Source organism: Sarcophilus harrisii, chromosome 2 (assembly GCF_902635505.1).
Source record: "Sarcophilus harrisii chromosome 2, mSarHar1.11, whole genome shotgun sequence".
Taxonomy (NCBI): domain Eukaryota; kingdom Metazoa; phylum Chordata; class Mammalia; order Dasyuromorphia; family Dasyuridae; genus Sarcophilus; species Sarcophilus harrisii.
This window is the reverse complement of record NC_045427.1, coordinates 312,407,579-312,427,330: the sequence shown is the minus strand read 5'-3', so window position 1 is coordinate 312,427,330 and position 19,752 is coordinate 312,407,579. Positions and strand designations below refer to the sequence as shown.

General features: G+C 31.1%; 1 protein-coding gene across 6 annotated transcripts in view; it reads right to left on the bottom strand.

Annotated features, from left to right (window-relative positions):
- Positions 1–267: 267 nt before the first annotated feature.
- Positions 268–19,752, bottom strand: part of KTN1 (kinectin 1) — a 145,808-nt gene continuing 126,323 nt past the window's right edge. For 3 of the 6 annotated variants that reach the window (XM_031952625.1, XM_031952624.1, XM_031952627.1), the window contains 9 exons: positions 18,302–18,391; positions 18,088–18,180; positions 16,161–16,232; positions 15,817–15,900; positions 15,548–15,631; positions 7,119–7,202; positions 5,923–6,015; positions 3,007–3,127; positions 268–749 (listed from right to left, as the gene is read on the bottom strand). In XM_031952625.1, coding sequence (XP_031808485.1) covers positions 3,026–3,127; positions 5,923–6,015; positions 7,119–7,202; positions 15,548–15,631; positions 15,817–15,900; positions 16,161–16,232; positions 18,088–18,180; positions 18,302–18,391 — 702 coding nt within the window. In that variant the 3' untranslated portion in view covers positions 268–749; positions 3,007–3,025. Of the gene's footprint in view, positions 750–3,006; positions 3,128–5,922; positions 6,016–7,118; positions 7,203–15,547; positions 15,632–15,816; positions 15,901–16,160; positions 16,233–16,288; positions 16,375–18,087; positions 18,181–18,301; positions 18,392–19,752 lie in introns of those variants that run through there. The other 3 variants (XM_031952626.1, XM_031952628.1, XM_031952630.1) reach the window with 2 other exon arrangements.

Sequence of the window (19,752 nt, the reverse complement as noted above, 5' to 3'; positions counted from 1 at the left end):
GAAACATACACAAAAAAGCAACTTTCAAGAACAAATGAGTAAAAACTGGAATAGCCCTACATGATTTTTTGGATGAAAGAGGGAAGCAAAATAGGGAAGAAGGAAATAGTGTAATAGAAGGGAAAGCAGTAATAATTAACTCAGTAGCTCTCTCTTTAACCGAGCAAGTATTCAACAATAGTTTTGCCCTTAGACTATGTGTAGCTATATACTCTAAGGATTAAAAAATGATGAAATTACTTTAAGAAAATAAAAATCCAAGCCAGGTTTGAATAATAAGCATCCCTTTATTTGCTGACACCTGTACAAAAACTGATTAACATGAGCAACAACAAAAAAAGTGTTTACTTGAGGTTGAAGTCAGAGGCTGCTACTCCCCAAAATGTTAAGTAAAACAGTGTATAACATCAGTATTAAAATGTTAGCGTTTTAGAGCTTTGTAATCTTTTGAAATTTTATTAAGCAAAATAAGATAAAAGATTACATGTTTATCTTCAGGAATGTAAAGGTCTAATTATCCAAACAATTTTTATTATAAAACTAAACTCTGAAGGTGTCTACAGAGTTGAGGTTTTTATTTTTCTCTTTAAATCAGTAGTCTAACAAGAATTAGAAAAGACAAAACGCTGTTCAGTGTTTCTGACAAAGTAGAAAGGGTGAAAACATAAATAAGGCTTTAATTTGGCAAAATATAATACAATGCCTTCTGCCATCCTCAAAAGAACAGTTTGTTTCCCAGTGACGTCACTCTGCAAAAAAAAAAAAAAAAGGAAGTATATCTATTCAAAACAAAGAAAGGAAATGTATTTAAAAGAAAACTTGAATATATCATATGTTCACAGCTTACTTGGTTCTAATAATGGGTATTTTAACCATGTTTGAAGTATTAGCACTTAAAAGTTATCAGAACAATTGAAAAAGCCTTCAGAGATGTAAAAATCCACAAATATATTAGTAAAAACTCAGAGAAAGCACTTAGCATCTCTCAAGGTTTCCAAAAATTCTATGACAAATAAGTCAAAGAATCAAGGTGATTAAGTATATTATTATAATCTGCTGGGAGGTACAAGAAACCTTAAAGACTATATCTTTAGTCCCTATATTTACAGATGAGAAAACAAGGACCCAAAGAGATTTATTTGACCATAAATCTTAGATAGCAATTTTTTTTTAAGCCAGCATAATATGGCTAGAAGATGTTCAAAACAACAGATGCATGGGAACTAAAAGTGAGAAATTTTAGAATTATCAATCTCAGGAACAAGAAGTATATGTTAATTAAAATTTACAGTCTGAAAGCCTTTCCCAGACCCTCAATCCCTTTTCAAAGAAGAAGGATATGTTGTATTTTCAGCAGCAATGTCCTGAAATTGAGATCAGACTTAAAAGTATTTAAAATAAATGGCTTCTAGTTTAAAAATTATTATTTAATATAACACAAAAACATGAAATATATTCCTCATACTTTGTATTGCAAGTCTGTCCTAATTTCTCAATATAAACAAAACAATTATGAAATAAGGTATGTGGGGTGTTTTATACATGTCTATATACATGCAAGATATAGTATTTAAAAATAAAAACAGTTTCTACCCTCAAGGATATGTAACCAAATATCTAAAATATATATAATCACAATAACTTATGAGTGTGTTAGAAAAGACAGGGAAGGAATTTTGTTGATATGTTAGAGCAGGTCCTGGACTTATTTAGCACCATTTTTTGGAAGAAATGAGCCTATCTTTGCAACTTTAAAAACATTATCATAAACTCAACAACAGTCAACAAAATCAAATAAATGTAAAAAAACAAAGCAGAAAATCTTACCCTTAGTCCTTAGGTTTTAAAAAAGGCTAACTTCAATTTTAAAAACAGGGGAATTTTAAGATAGGTAGAAATAGGTAGGTCATTCTTTTTTTAACAGTAGTACAGAATGGTCCTTCCCATTAGTAGAATAGATCTGGTCACAGAGCGTCATCAGTACCATCATAAGAAACCAGAACTTTAAATGGCACTGGTGTTCTTAATGAAAAGAATTTGGATGCCTGGTTCCCTGATGTGCTCAGATCCATCAATATAGAAAATTTATGACTAGCATACCATTAATGTCATGGTCTTTCTGAAATGCATATATACCTTTCAGGGTCTCAGAAGAACCAAAGCCTAGTATATATGCAAGGGTACAGAAAACTTGGTGGATAAAGCTCACTTGGAGATTATTAATTTTATCTATAGGTAACTCAATCCCTTAGGCCAAAAAGGATCTGTCTCAAAAATACCAAAACAAATCAACTTACCAAGATGCAGCAGAAATTTAAGAAAATATTACATCACTATTCATTTAATAATAATGAGTTTAACTTTAACTAAAAGCATCTGTTTTCATAAATCAAAGAGAAATGGTTCTCTTGGAGTATCCCATGGAAAGCTAAAATTGCTAAATATTTAAAAGAAATTTCAAAGTGATTATATTCACATTAATCTTTAATTGTATTTAAAAATCGATGCCAAATAACTACAAAATTATACCAAGTATCTTATATCCAACACAGCACAATTCTCTAATATTATTTTAGAATTACATGGTATTATGAAGCAAATGATTAGAATAAACTAACAGAAATACTGCAAAAGCTGTATCATGGAATCATGGAAATGAATAAAACCTTAAAAAAAAAAAAAAAAGGCAAATCTAAATGAAAATCGACAAAGAATTATAGCCATACAAAATTAAGCTGGAACTAAGAATTCCAGTTTTTTGTCAAGCCATAAGCCCTCAGACAATATTAAAGGGAAGGAAATCTGTTTACAATACTATTTTCCTCAGAGAACTGAAAATCATTATGAGGATCTCATATTCATACTAATTTGATGACACCAAGTAGAATAGCTCTAAACTGTTGCTGTTATAAATTCTATTTGATTTTAAGGAATACTTACTTATATTAATAACTGTCATGCAGCACTTACAAATAGATTGTGTAGCATTCTTTATTCATGTCTTACCTACTATTTGAAAGTTTTCTTATTCCTTTGTGAGCTGTTGGTTTACTGCTTGGAGTAGCTGCTGTAATTGTGCTACAGTCTGGTTTAAACTAACAGATATTGTCTCTTTCTCAGAAGACTCCTAAAAAAATTCAAAGGCAAAAAAAAAAAAAAAAACAAAAAAAAAACTATAATTCAAAGCAAAACACTTTTTCAACAATATCCCAAAATAATTTATATTGATTTAATTTTTTAGATATTATGAGTAAGCTTAAAAAAAAAAAGTATAAGAATTATACACATGGAAAATACAATAGTTATGCTTCAAACTGATGATAAGGTAGGTAGGGGAAACCTGTATCACTAATGCAAAATATAAAGTGTTTGATCAAAGCAAGGATGAAACAAGTAAATCAATTCCTATGAATAGTAGGGCACTTGATCTGATTTACTTTTTAAACAGCAAGTCACCACCTTCATTTTTGTTTGTTTGTTTTTGCTAAGGCAATTAGGGTTAAGTGACTTGCCCAAGGTCACACCGTTAAGAAATGGTAAGTGTCTAAGGCCACATTTGAACTCGGATCCTCCTGACTTCAGGGCTGGTGCTCTATCTACTGAACCACCTAGCTGCCCCACCACCTTCATTTTTATATACAATATTTCATCATTAACATTAACCCTGAATTCATGGATCAGTTTACTCAGCAACCAAAAGGAATAATCACAAAATTTAGAGTTGGAAGGCACCTGAGTGATCAATCGTCTAATACAATCCATTCCAGTTCAGTACTTTTTAGTCATGCCTGATATTCTTTGCAAGCTCACTTGGGATTTTCATGAAAAAGATATTAGACTGCTTTGCCATTTCCTTTTCCCACTCATTCTACAAATGAGGAAATGAAGGCAAAGAGGATGAAATGAAGAGATATAAAGTATTCAAACTTCAAGTTCACTACTATGCCTTCTACCCACCCAATGCAATTCATACTAAAAAAGGAATTCCCACTCTGATACACTTGACAAGTGGTCATCCAGTTTCTCTTAGAGATCTAGACAGAGATCTCTTTAGACTGCTTTCCATTTATAGATGGTTTTACTTGTTAGGACATTTTTTTCCTGACATGAAATCTAAATTTGATACTATGCATCAATTTATTGCTTCTATTTTTGCTCTCTGTGGCCAAATAGGACAAATAATCTTTCCATGTGACAGCCCTTCAAACACAGCTATCGGGTCTCTTTTTTCTTTTCCCCTGTAATTTTAATTGCTGTAGTTATTTCAGTATTAGTTTGATTGAAACTTTGCATTAATCAATCTGAAAATCTGCTGTTTCTCTCTCAGTCTCTCAACCTGCATTGTTCATATATACCTACTAAAAGAACAGGCAAGGGCCTTTACCATTCTGGTTACCTTTTTCTAGTGGATCTCTAATTTAATTAAGTTATTTTCAAACTGTAGTATCCAGAACTGAACACATATTCCAAATGTGTCTCATCAGAGCAGAGGAAGTAATATCTCCTCCAAAATCTATGCCTCTCTCAATGCAATTCTAATTTAGAAATGAATAAAGGGAGACCCTAGAATGGTCTAAAGGAGCAGATTAGGCTATTTCTGAGGGGCATTTTGCCACTGGAATAAAATACATAACCAAAAATAATGTTGCAGATAAATCACATTTATTTCACTGTACAACAAAATGAAGAACAGGGGCAAAGAATGATGTTCTACACATTTGAAATATTTTGGGAATAAAGACATGGTTCTTACCATATTCCTTCCCACTACAATAAGACTAAAACATAATCCACATTTGATTAAATACTAGATTAGTGCCTTGTAGTTCATTTAAAATTTGAGCTACAGGCCTATTAAATATTGAAGAATAAGCTGAACACATTAACATATCAATTCTCTAGCAATCACTTTCCAAACTCTTATGGTGACTAAAAATCCCCAAAAAAGTATTTATTGAGGGCAGAAAACAAGTTCCTATAATAAGGTTGCACTTCCAGTACAACTTAAAAATGATAGAGAGCAGCACATTTTTGGTAGGGAGAAATTAAACAGGAAGAACAACATTCAGAATTCCCATCAAAAAATATCAGATTTCATCTTCAAAATAAGCAAAGGTTTTAAAATATGATGATCTTTCCATAAAATAAAAAAATCTGCTCACTCTGACCTATAACTACTCAAACTTGTCATTGAATTTTATCATTCCTCTGTTAACTAGTCAGCAAAATTTCCTAGTACACTTTCATTTGACAAAGAGCTAGTATATTAAATTCATCTATTTAATATAAATACATTTAAATCTGAGTATCAAAATCAGATATACTCTATGAGGTCAAAGATGGTCTTTTTGGTAAGTACGTAATATTCTAGAAAATTAATTTGAGTCATAAATCATGTTGTCCAAAACTAAATATAAGATTTTTAGTAGGTACATGTGAAAAATGCAGGTAGATAGAGAGTCTGAAAGACAGAGAGAAACAGCAGATTTTCAGATTGAGTAATGCAAAGTCTCAACCAAACCAATACTGAAATAACTACAGCAATTAAAACTACAGGCAAAATAGTAGCTACCAGTATGAATCTGCCCTTTTTTCTTCTCTACTTCACACCAAGTAGACAAGAGTTGAATGGTGTTATATTTCAGATCCTTAGAGTTAGTACTCTAAATTGCAGCATTATGTAATCCCTAAAACAATGAAACAAAAATATCAAAACCAGTAGTTATCCAATAACTGCAATTCAAGGCTAAGAAATTTAAACAGCAGTATTTCTTTTTAATAAGAAAATGAATTTGAGTTCAACATAATTGCTCCTAACAGACTATTTTTCCAGAAGATTTTTCCAGTTAATTTTGAAGTGAACATCATTCACAGAAATTCTAATGCAATTAGTCCCTAAAGGAGATTGAAGAAAATACACACCACTTCTGAAGAAACATCACTATTTTCAATAATACTGGTATCTCCAGCAGCTTTTACTATTTCTGATTGAATAAGATCCAATGATTGCTGAGCCTATTAAAAAAAAATTATAAGAGACAAGTAAGCAATTACTAAAGGACACAAAAACAAATGACAAATTAAGAGCTTATTGACAGAGTTTAGATAAATATATCTGAAAAACCTCCTCTAAAAAACATGAACCAGTTTTACTTAAACAAAAATTTAAAGTCAATTTAAAGGAAACAAGAAGCTTTGACAGAAAGATCACCGACACAAGCATTTAAGCTTTATGGATTTGTGTTTTAAGATATCAAAAATATTTAAATACAACGCCCATAAGTTTATGTACTTCATTAAAAACTGCATTCACTAACTTTGAGATAATTTCAGAGTATAATTGCCAGCAAAAGTTACCCTTAATGTTATCCTCAACTATGAAAGTCAATCAAGCATCTATTCCATGAATACCAGTTGTAGTTCAAGCATTAGTGAAAACTGATAAGCATATTTCAATGTAAATGTTACATAAGCAACATATGCAAATACATATTTGCAAATGCAAATAGAACAACTCTATTTTATTTTTTTAACATGTTTTTAAATTTAGTTTTTTAAAGCTTTTTAATTTTCAAAACATAGGTATAAATAGTTTTCAACATTCACCCTTGCAAAAACTTGGCTTTTTCTTAAGCCAAAATAAGTGAACCTTGGTTTTAAAAGTAAGATTTCTCTACATGTCAGTCCAAATATACAAATACAATTTAATTCTATACAGAAATAATGAATGGAAGAAATATATTGCTGATATACATCATCTACATACATATCTTCTTATTTTATACTTGAAGTATGTAGCAAACAGAATGCTTTATAAACAAATACTTAGATACAGTGCCAAAAAAAAAAAAAAAGAACATGGATGCATTAGATTAAGTATGGGCAGGCTTAAAAACTCTGTTAAAGAAAAAATTTTAAGTACCTAAACAGTAACTAACTGATTGAACTCTTTAAAAATTTATGGCAAAATAAATGTTATTAAGAAAAATCACTAGAAAACAGGCCACAGCAAGAAACACAAGATTAAAAATTGCAAAATCAAATGAAAATTCAAAACTAAGAAGCTTACTCTGAATTTGTCTGAGATTTAAATGTCAATGCAAACAAAGTTGTGTTACCTTATGCAGGTCACCGGCTACTTTCAGTCTTTCACTTTGTTCCATTTTAAGTTTTGTACGTGTTTCATTTAATTGTGTTTTCAGCTGTGAACATAAATCAAGATCATGATGAAATTAACTTGTATTCTTCTCAGATTAAGTCAGTGCCTTAATAACTGCAAAAGGAATGTGATCACTAATTGTTTCTATAAACAAGACATTAGTTAATATACCGCACCAGATAGATATACAGGAAAGCTAAGCAGAGGTGTCTCCATCTGTAATACTAAATGCAAGAAAAGAAAGCTTTAAGAAAGAAAGTATTTAGAAAGCATAGAAAATTGTAAATGCAAAAACAAAATGAGGAAAATTCCTCAAGAAGGTTATTTTCATTCACTATTTATGAAGCAGCTATTTAAATTACGTAAAATAATGGATTTTGCAAATATACATTCTAATCTTATTAGTTATTAAAAACACTTGACTACCAAAAATGGAATGTATAATGTTAATTAATAAGAATAAACTAAAAATCATGGGGCTAATTTAAACACTTCAGTAAGGTAAAATCTTGAGAAAGTTCAAAATATTATTTAAAATTTCATTATGGTAATAAGTACAAAAATTAGTATCATATATACCTAGCTCCAAATTCCACTATTTTCTCAATTCTTGAGTAAAGTCCTGGTTTTGGATAAATTTTTAAAATAACTTAATCCCAAAAAAGGAATCCTGTGATTCACTTAAAAATATTCGCCTTTCATCTCTGATTACTATTTCTTACAAACTCACATAAAACTCAAACTCACAAAAATATTGTAAAGGGAACATAATAAAATCAACATATTAATTCCATTATGTATTTGCACATGTTCGCACACTCACATCTTCCATTTCACTTGTTTATAGGGTTCTCCTAAGGCTGGAACATAGATTAATAATTTATCTATAACTAAAAATCTTGGTCATAGAGCTACTTGTATTTCAGAGGCAGGATTTGAAATTTAAGTTTTCCTGACTACAAGCCTTCTATCCACTAAGCTGTACTTCTTCAAAATTCACATTCTGTGTAAAAAGCTCTGAACATGAAAAATGCTCAAGGGGGTCCTCTGTTACTTAGGATCCTCAAAAGGGAGATATATGAGAAAGGTACTTCACAAGTTCACTGGAAGGTACAATTTGAAACCTAGTTTAAGATTCTCAGATTTAAATACATAGTTTCCACTTCTTCATTCATATCTCTTTCCTATAATGGAAGCGGAAGACATACTAATGAATGCTAATCGATTATACTGTAGATAACATTAATGCTTTGGGTAGCAGTTGGACTAACCTTTAAGGTTAATCCAGCTCCACTACTCTATGATTATTTTATTTCTATGTATGGCCATACACAAAAAAATTCTAGATGTACATTTCTGTTGCTACTAATAAAGGCAAAAATTAAAGTGATTGTAAATGACCTTATTTACCATTAAGCTCAAAAAAGGGGGCAGGAAAAATAGATTATCATCAAGAACCATGCAAACTTAAACTGTAATTCTATGCATTTCATCTTACATACTTTGCTAGAATTTGCTAAAATTCAAAAGGGCAGATAAAAGGTAGGATCTCATTTAAGCTTTCCCAAATTCCCTTCAAAATAACTTTAAATAATGCCTCAAAATGAAATCTGGAGAAGCAAAAAAACGCAAATGATTGGTGCAAAACAAATGTGCCAGTCCAAGACAATTTAGGTCAGCAGGAAAGGTCTATCAAACTGGAGTAAGAGTGTAGTGCAGTCAAATGCAGACAACACTTTGGGAAGCCAGCAGCAGGTCTTGGGGGCACCTGAATTGGCAGTACTGGTTTCCAAGACTCTCAGTCCACAAGTAATATGTAGGTCAGATAAGTAAGCAAAAACAGATTACAGAGGATTATAGCAAAGATTATTCTTTGCTGGGTCTAGATACAGAATTGTTTCATTGCCCATATGTCAATCTGAGTCTTAGTTGCAGGGCAAGGAGGAGCACTAGCCTATCAGAAGTTGCAGCCACAGGGGAGCAAGGACCCTTTGTCACAATTCCAGAATAGAAAAAAAAGGGTACCCACAAACCAGAAAACAGGCCAGGAGTGTAGTAAACACAGCTGTTCCTTAGATCACACCACCTTGGAAGAACTGGAAACATACAGATCCTCAGAATTAGCTCTGAGATTAGCAGTCAGAAAAGCCTGAAGTTGAAGAGTTTTCCCCTCCCACCCCAAGAACAAAGCTTCACTTTAAGGTAGAGTTAAAAATTAGGAAATAGGCTAGGAAAATAAGCAAGAACAACAATAAAGTTGTTAACAGGGATAAAGTTAACAGGGAAGACAAAACACAAACTCAGAAGGAAAAAATAATCAAAATGACTACATGTAAAGCATCAAAGGAAAATATGACTTGTTTTCAGGTCCAAAAAGAATTCCAGGAAGAGCTCAAAAAGGATTTTAAAAGTCAAAGAATGGTAGAAGAAAAACTGGGAAAAGAAATGACAGCAATATAAGAAAATCATGAAAAAAGAATCAATAGCCTGATAAAGGAGCCACAAAAAAATACTGGAGTAACATCTTAAAAAACAAAATAGGCTAAATGGTAAAAAAAAAAAAAAAAAAAAAAAAAGGCACAAGAATCCATTGAATATTAAAAACTACTTACATAAAAGAATTGGCCAAAAGGAGAAGGAAGTACCAATGAAGAAAATAATTCCTTAAAAATTAGGATTCATCTAACAGAAGCTAATGACTCCATGAGACATCAAGAAACAATAAAACAAACCAAAAGAATGAAAAAACTAGAAGAAAGCATGAAACATCTCATTGGAAATACAACTGTTTTGGCTATCAGATCCAGGAGAGACCATTTAAGAATTTTTGGACTATTTGAAAGTCATGCTCAAAAAAAGCCTAAATATCATCTTCAAAGAAATTATCAGGGAAAAACTGTCCTCATGTTTTGGAAACTACAGAGTAAAAGAATCCACTGATCACTTCCTGAAAGAGATCCAAAAATGAAAACCCCCAAGAATAATAGAGCCAAATTCCAGAGTGCCCAAATCAAAAAGAAAATTTTGCAAACAGAAAGAAATAAATCAAATATTGTGCCACAATATTTGGCACATTTGTCATTAACCACAGTCAGGACAGCATAAGATTTAGCAGCTTCTACATTAAAGAATCACAGAGTTTGGAACATGATATTCTGGAGGACAAAGAAGCTAGAATTACAACCAAAAATGAGCATAATCCCTCAGGGGAAAAAAGACATTTAAATATATGCACTCAATATGGATAGAGAAATCTATCTTATCCTGCAGGAAAGTAAAAGGAAATGGAATACTAGAAAGGAGGAGGGTGACAGAAGAGAAGGAATATTAGGGGATAAGGTAGTCAGAAGCAACGAACTTTTAAGGAGAGATAGCAATAATAATTGTGACAAAAATTTTGAAGCAAGTTTCTCTGATGAGAATCTCATTTCTCAAGTGTAGAAGGAACTGAGCCAAATTTATTTTAAAAAATAGCCATTGCCCAATTGATAAAGGATCAAAAGATATGATCTATGCCCAAAAAGCTATAAAAGTATATATACCTTTTAACCTAATACACTACTAAACATGAATCCCAAAAGAGATTAAAAAAAAAAAAAAAAAAAAAAAGGAAAATTATCCATATGTACAAAAATATCCATACCACCCTTTTTTGGGGGGCAAAGAATGAAAATTAAGGGGATGCCCATCAATTGGCGAATAGCTGAATATAAATTATGATGTGTGACTATAATGAAATACTATTGTTCTATTAAGAATTAGTGAGCTGGATGCTTTCAGAAAATCCTGGAAAGTCCTCTATGAGGGACTTGTGGGATAATCAGCTGTAAATGACTTCGCTATTTTCAGCAATATGATCAATACTACTCTGAAGGACTCATGATAAAAAATGCTTTCCAAACCCAGAAAAAGAATTAATTGTGTGTGTGTGTGTGTGTGTGTGTGTGTGTATGTATATATATATATATATATATATATATATATATATATATATGCATACTTTTTTTTATTTTTAAACTTCATTTTTCTTGAGATTTTTCTTGAGATTTTTCTTGGGTGTGTACAAAGGGAATCTGTTTTTTTCCCCCTGCAATGTTAATTTTATAAAAATGTTTTGCATAACTTCATGTCTCTTCTCAATAGAGGAATGAGGTGGGGGAGGTAGGAAAGGAAAGAATCTGGAACTCAAAACTAATGTAAAAAAAAAAATCTTTTTTACATGTAACTGGAAAATACATATATTATATATATGTATGTGTGTATATATCTATATATAGATATACAGATATAGATATACAGACACACACACACACATATAAAAGAACTGATGATACCTAAATGTAAACTGAAATATAATTTTTCCACTTTATATTTTTGGTGATATGGCTAATATGGAAATATATTTTGCATTCTTTTTAAAAAATAGACATTTAATGAAATAGAGATGTTTTAAACATACCTAATGCAAAGACCAGAGCAAAATAAGAAAATTTTACTTTTAAATACAATACTCAATAGAGGCATAAAAAGGTAAACAGAGCAATTATAAATCATTTAATAAGGTTAAATTGTTTATATTCCTATATGGAAAGATTAATTTGTAATTCCTAAGAACTTTATCATCATTAGGCCAGTTAGAAGGAATATACATACACAAAAGGCATGGATGTGAGTTGACTATTATGGGATAACATCTAAAAAAATAAAAGGGATGAGAATGCACTGGGAAAGGGGCAAAGTGAGACATAGAATGGGGTAAATTATCTCATATTAAAGAGACATAAAAGAGCTTTTACAGTGGAGAAGGTGGGATATGTAAGGGAAGCTTGAACCTTACTCTCATTAGAATTGCCTCCAAAAGGGAGTAATGTGCATACTCAGTTGGATATAGAAATCCATTTTACCCCACAAGAAAGTAGTAGGGCAAGGGAAAAAGAAAAGGGGGGAGAAAAAAAGGGAGAAATTGTTGAAAGGGATGGTGAATTGGGGGAGACAATAGTCAGAAACAAAATATACGTGCAAAGTTAAGAGTAGATGGAATAAAAGGAGAGAATAAAATAAATGGGGAAAATAAGATAACAGAAAATAAATTTTTCATAACTAAAAAAAATTATTTCAAGTTTCTCTGATAAAGACCTCATTTTTCAAATATATAAAGAACTAAGTCAAATTAATGAGAATTTAAGTCATTTCCCAATGTATCAAAATACAGGAATAGGCAGTTTTCAGATGAATGTATCAAAGTTATCTGTAATCATATAGATACTATAAATGACTGATTAGAAAAATGCAAATTAAAACAAATCTGAGGTACCATTTCACATCTATGATATCAGGTAATATGGCAAAAAGAAGAATGAAAAAAATTGGAGATTGGGAAAATTGAGACATTAGTGCATTGTTAATGGAATTATTAACTGATTCAATCATTCTTGAGAACAATTTAGAATTATCAGCAAAAGGCTATAAAACCATGTAGATTCTTTGTTCCTCTCAGGTCTATATCATAAAGAAATAAAAAACAAAACTGAAAAGCATCTATATAGACAAAACTACTTATAGTAGCTCTTTTTGAAATGGCAAAAACTGAGAGGAAAGGGTAAGTCCATAAACTAGTGAATGGCTGAACAAGGTGTGGCATATGATTGTGATGAAATATTACTATGCTATAAGAAATGACAAGCAGGAAACATTTAGAAAAACCTGAAAAAACTTACATGAATAAATAAATGCAAAGAGAAATGAGCAGAACCAGAAGAACACTGAACACAATAACAATATTGTATAATAATCAACTGTGAATGCCTTAGCTATTCTCAGCAATATAATGAAACAAGACAATTCTGATGGACTTATGATGAAAAATAATATCCACTTTCCAGAGAAAGAACTGGTGACATATGAATGAGGATCAAACTTTCTTTTTCTTATTTGGTTTCTGAGGGCTCTTGTGTTTTAAACTGGAGAGGGGGGGGGGGGGGGGGGGGGGGGGGGGGGGGGGGGGGGGAGGGGAAGCAGGGAGAGAAGAGAGGAAGACATGCATTTACCTGTGTTTTCTTCAACAATATGGAAATATGCTTAACTACTCATGTCAAATATGTATAAAATTGTTTTGCCTTCTCAAAAACAGGGCAGAGAAAAGAGGAAGGGAGAGAATTTGTAACTCAAAAAAAATTTTTTAGCTTTTTATTTTTCCCTATACATACAAAGATTATTTTCAGCATTCAACTTTGCTTTAAAACTTGTGTTCCAGATTTTTCTCCCTCCCTTCCTCCAACGTCCACCCACAGAAAGCAAGCAATCTAAAATAAGTTTTAAATACAGGCAATTCTTCTAAGCATATTTCCACATTGGTCATGTATAAGAAAAATCAGATCAAAAGGTGAAAGAAAAAAAAAAAAAAAAAGCCAAACCAACAAATGACAAACCCCCCAAAAAGGTGAAAATATTATGCTTTGCTCCATATTCAGTCTTCAGTATTCTCTCTCTGCTTGCAGTTGGATCTTTCCATTCTAAGTCTCTTAGAATTGCCTTGAATTATCTCTTATGTTAAAAGAATCAAGTCTATCACAGTTGATCATCATATAAATCTTATTGTTGCTGTGTACAGTGTTCTGTTGGTTCTACTTACTTCATCTATTACAGCTACTACAGAGCATAAGTTCACAAAGTCTTTCCAGGCTTTTCTGAGATCAGTCTGCTCATCATTTCTTACAGAATAGTAATATTCCATTGCATTCATATATCAAAACTTATTTAGACATTCCTCAACTAATGCGCATCCACTCAATTTCCAATTCTTTGCCACTATAAAAAGGGCTGCTAGGAATTAAAAAAAAAAATTTTTTTAATGGATGTTAAAGACAGTTTTTATATGTAATTGGGGTAAAACATCAAATTATTAACTATTCACCAAATTATGGAGGGGAGGCAGGAAGAATGTCTTCTTTTGTTATTAATGCAAACAACTTATGTGGTATTGGGATTATCTTTCAATGTTTAATAAAATTCACATGTGAATACAATTGGTCCTAAAATATTTTTTATTGGGAGATCATTTATAGCTTGTTCAATGTCTTTTTCTGCTATTGAGCTATTTAGTATATTTCTCCCTTTATTAATAATGGTATTCTATGATTGTGTTAAGTGTTGATTCACTTCCTCTAAGTTACCAATAATATCTAATATAATTATGATTTATCATGTCATAATATAAATACACATAACTGAAAGAGTAAAGTGCAAAGTGGTTGGAAAATCAAGAAAATGGAAGAAATTATTTTCTGAACATATAAATTTAGAGCAAAATAGTAATTAAAGTAAAATAGTTCCTTACATAGTATTATAATATGATCCTCATGCAATAGGCAGTCATGATCACTACATAATCACTGTAACATTTTGACAGAAATGGATAGAAGTATGGTAATTTAAAATACACAATACAAACAACTTTTATCTTCAGTGAAATAGAGAATAGTTTGCTGACATAACAGTTCAATGATAAATGGTTGGAAAAACCACTATATATGAATGAAGACAGCAAATGTTCTATTTTGGCATAGTAGCAGAGTTGAACGAAGGAATCCTAAATAAACCATAGCCTATTTAAAGTTTAAAGTTGTTTTGTTTTACTTTGTTTTTAGGAAACCAAAAAATAAAACTTACTAGGAAAAAATCTAAAATGAATTTTTAAAATATAGTAAATAAAATTTAAGACAACCATATTTGCTCTTACTACCAAAGTAAAACAATCCAAATCATAAACTTTGCATCTGTTTAAGAATCAGATTTAATTATAACACAGTAACAGATTTTTATAGTATAGAAGGACAAGAATACCTAAACTAATTTGGTAATATTCAAAATATATATACACACCTTGGCAGTATAAAAGTAGTACAGTTGGCTTTCTAAAGCTATGCCTCTCAGATGGGTCTAAATATCATGAAAAAAATACCCTGATAAGCTAAGCCATTGTATACAAATTTCACATTTATTGGTTTCAATTATCTACATCTACATGTTATAGTGAAGGTCTCTTTTAGTCCAAAATCAATGATCCTATGAATATCTCTGCAAATCAACAATTCCTTATTTGCATATTTATAATTTTTGTTGACAAAAATAATATAGTCTCTGAAAAGTTAGATTTTATAAAATATAAAAAAGTATGAAAAGAGTTGGAAGCAAACATGCCATTTGTTAGGAGCTAAGAAAAGAAGATAATTTTAAGGACCATCAGAATATAAAAATGATCATGATTTAGGGGGAAAAATGCCAAGCTAAAGATGTTAGCAGAAAGAAAAGGTTTGGATGGTTTCTCCACATACCAGAACAAATATTTTGAGAGTTTATTTTATACTCAGTGGAGAAGAAACTTCTTACCAAATCTAGCTCTTCATTCTGTCTTACTGCTTCAGAATATGAATCATCAAGTTTTTTCTGCAATTCAGTCAACAGATCTTTCAGCTGAAATGAAGTTTAGAGTTTAAAGATTGATCTCCTTATGATGTTCCATTTTTCTTCTGCTAAGTTATTAGGATATCCACTTAGACAGAACCTCAGCCATGAACTCCCCAAAACTTATATTGAAATATCACTAATCAGAAAATTAATTTCAAAAGGGCAACAAAAATGAGACAAATTATATTTACCTCTCTAACTTCCGAAACATAAGTAGATCGTTCTATTTCTGCCTTCTCTAGTTCACTTTCCAAATGTTCTCTCTCTCTTCTCAGCTACAGAGGGGAAAAAGGTTAAAATACTTAAGTTTTAAAGATTATATTTTTCCTGCTTCCCTACAACAACAGAAAAAGTATATTCATAATACTCCTGAATAAGAAAGTATACTTTCAAAAACCGTTTGGCATATCATCATTTAACTATTTAAGACAAAAAAGATCTTTTAAAAAAATCACAATTCTTATTAAGGCTAACAATGTAAGAGACTAAAATGTATCAAATAATGAGATAAATTATTTCACATAACTGTACGTACAGTTTCAAGTTCTTTATTTTCTCCTCTTAATCTCTCTGCCTCTTGTTCCAAAGAACTTAATGAAAAATGTATCTGCAATTTAAAACGGAAATCAAAAGACATGCTAAAATAAATACCTAAGTCAACCAATAATTGTACAGATACTAGTAAGATATAGTATTTTCTCCTCTTAATCTCTCTGCCTCTTATTCCAAAGAACTTAATGAAAAATGTACTTGCAATTTAAAATGAAACTCAAAAGACATGCTAAAATAAATACCTAAGTCAACCAATAATTCTGCAGTTACTAGTAATCAATTCAAAATTGCAAATTCCTTAAAATGAGTCTTAAGAGTCAAACTACATATTAAAAATAAAGTCTGAAATGAAGTTAGGCACCCATATTTCTCAAGTTTACCAATATTATGATGAAAACATTCTTTACATATAAAATTAAAAATTAAGAGTGCATTTCTAAATCATTACTAATTACAAAAAGGCAAATTAAAACAATTCTGAGGTACCACTTCACAAATATCAGAAATGGCCAATGCTGGAAGGGATGTGGAAAATTAAGTATACTAAACTAATAAACTAGGGGACTGACCCAACCATTCTACAGAACAATTTAGAGTCCTGCCCAAAGAGTTATAAAATCGTGTATACTTTTTGATCTAACAAGATCACTAGTAGGTCTGAATCCAAAGGGAGCAAAGGCCAAAAAAAAAAACAAAAACAAAAACAAAAAAAAAAAAAAAAAAAAAAGAAAGAAAGAAAAAAAAAGACTGCTATATAAAAAATTATTTTTAGAAGCTTTTTGAAGAAACAAAGAATTGGAAAATAAGAAGATATCTGTCAACTGGACAAATTGAAGTATATAATTGTGACAGAATACTTCTGTACTATAAAAAATAATGAACTGGATAGTTTCAGAGAAAACCTGGCAAGACATATATATATAGGAGATCACTGTATTAGCAATATTGTATTGATGATCAATTATGAAAGACAATGTTATTCTGATTGATACAAAACTCAAAAGACAATTCTGAAGAATTCATCAGGAAAAATGCTATCCGTCTCCAGAGAGAAAATTGAAGAAATGAGTGCAACAAACAGGGGCAACTAGGTGGCGCAGTTGATAGAGCACCAGCCCTGAAATCAGGAGGAACTGAATTTAAATATGACCTCAGACACTTAACACTTCCTAGCTGTGTGATCCTGGGCAAATTACTCAACCCCAATTGCCTCAGGGAAAAAAAAAAAAGAAAGAAAGAAATGTCAAAAATATTATAAAGCATTAACCCTAGAGTAAGAACAATCTTTTTCTGGGTTACAATGTGCTCACATCCCAACTCTGATATTTACCATCTGTTTTATCTTGGTCAAATCACTTAACCAAGTGGGACTTAGATTCTTCATCTTTTAAACTAGATAGAACAACTAATATTTGAAAGTAACTTTTAATAAGTTCATTAATAAACACAAAATGCATAAAAATAAGAGCATTGCTCTTAAAAGAAATCACATATTTTATCACAGAATGGGACAGGCAAAGCAGAAGGAATAGAGTATATGCCACATAAGTAGAAGTACATTAGACCAGAATCTATTGGTAGATGACTGAAACAGATTACTAGCTACCACTTTTCCCAAAAGGTAGAAATCCTCCTTTCTTCAAGGTTCATTGTTTAATAAATCACCCAGAATGAGAGTTAAGTAAAGGATGGGCTCTATATAAATGGAAGAAGTGCCTTCATCATTGAAATTAGAAATTCACTCAAATATGGATATCCTTAAGAGAAAATAATTATTTATTTAACTTTTTTTAAAAAAAGATTTACTTTTTCTCTAAAAATATTTCAAGTTACATTAGTTTATAGTACTTTCAAATCACTTCACATGTTAGTAATCTTTTCTAGTATTATAAATCCTTCTTGGCAAATACCTGTCTAGTAGCTTTCTGTGATTCTTCAACTTTAATTTTCCATTTGTTTTCTTCTTGCTCCACACTTTGCTGTAATCTCTGTAAAATCCCCTCCTACAAGAATAATAGATTAGTTGTTTTATACAACTATACAACAAAGAAAAAAATATTAAAATGCTACTAGATGTTAGAGTCATATGAAAACATAACAATATGGATTAAAAATAATTCCTACTGTTTCTGCAAGAACAGACTTGTACTTTTCACATTCTAGCTGTAACATTGCGTGCATATCATCAGCTTCTTTCAACTTTTGTTGTAGAACCTGCAATAATAAAATCACAAAATGCCAGTACTCGTTTATTTGTACATAAAAATTTTATATTATAATTTTATTCTCAATATGCAATATTCAACACATAATTGCAATATGGCATGATAAATAGCTTTGAACTGTTTCCTAAAAAGACATATCTAAAGACTACTCAATTGATGAGAAAGTAATTCAATACCCCCAACTTAGTTTTTTATTAAAATTCTAATTGTTTGCATTTGTTGGTGTTCTCAGAAAGTATAATTTTTAAATAAAAAGATTTGATACTTATGTTTGAGAAATCTTGTGGCAATCTTAAAGACAATAATATATGCTAACCATTCCCCATAGTCTTCTCTAGACAGGAGAGTAGTTATATTGCCTTTTCCCTTATATTAATGGAAGGCAGTCTTTAAGAGGCAGAGCATAGCTAAAACAAAACGCCTAAAGTAAATAAGCAAGCTAATGCAGACTGTTAAAAGAGTAGTAAAACAGCTCCCTAAAATTCTTTGATATCAACCTGTCACATACCATTCCAAGTGGCTGTTGGATGATCATTGAGAAAAGCCCCCAAAACAAACATAGCACTGACAATAAAGAATGGAAATAAGAAGCCTCCATAGCAAACCCATGTCTAGAACAGGTTTCATTTTCATTTCAATAACTACTCTTGGAAATCTCATCCAACATATTAAATCATCACCTAAGCACACAAATTTCAATACCAAAGGATAAAAATCCATTCAACTTGAGACCATTCTTATCACGTCCCTTCAGATATTGCCTCCTACCTAGTCTGTATGATATCTTTGTTGAAAAAGCTGCAATTAGATGAGAATGGGCATTCCCTCCACTGATATACATAAAAACCCTTTCTATATCTGTTCATTTTATTTAATATTTGTCCATAATTTCCCATATACCTTCTATCAGTCAATGAATGCACACTTAAGCAGTTAATATGTATCAGGGCACTATATTAAGCCTTACAAATATGAAAGGGGGGAAAATATTCCCTACCTTCAAGGAGCTTACAATCAATCAAGAAGTTAATATAAATAGAAATCACTATATATAAAATACAAGGCAATCAAAATGGATTGTTAAATGCATACAAGGTTCCAGGCACTATACAAGCTTTGTGATTTAAAAAAAAAAACCACACAACAACAACTTAATTTCTGTTGTCAAGGAGACTGTATTCTAATAGAGAGGACAACATATACATATACAGTAGATTCAAGGAACCTTAGAGAGGAAGCACTAGCATCTAGGAAGACTGACAAAGGCCTCTGAGAGAAAATGGTATTTAAACTCAAATTTGAAGTCCGACATTCCTGACTTCAGAAAAGAAGTGAAGAGAGAAGCATTTT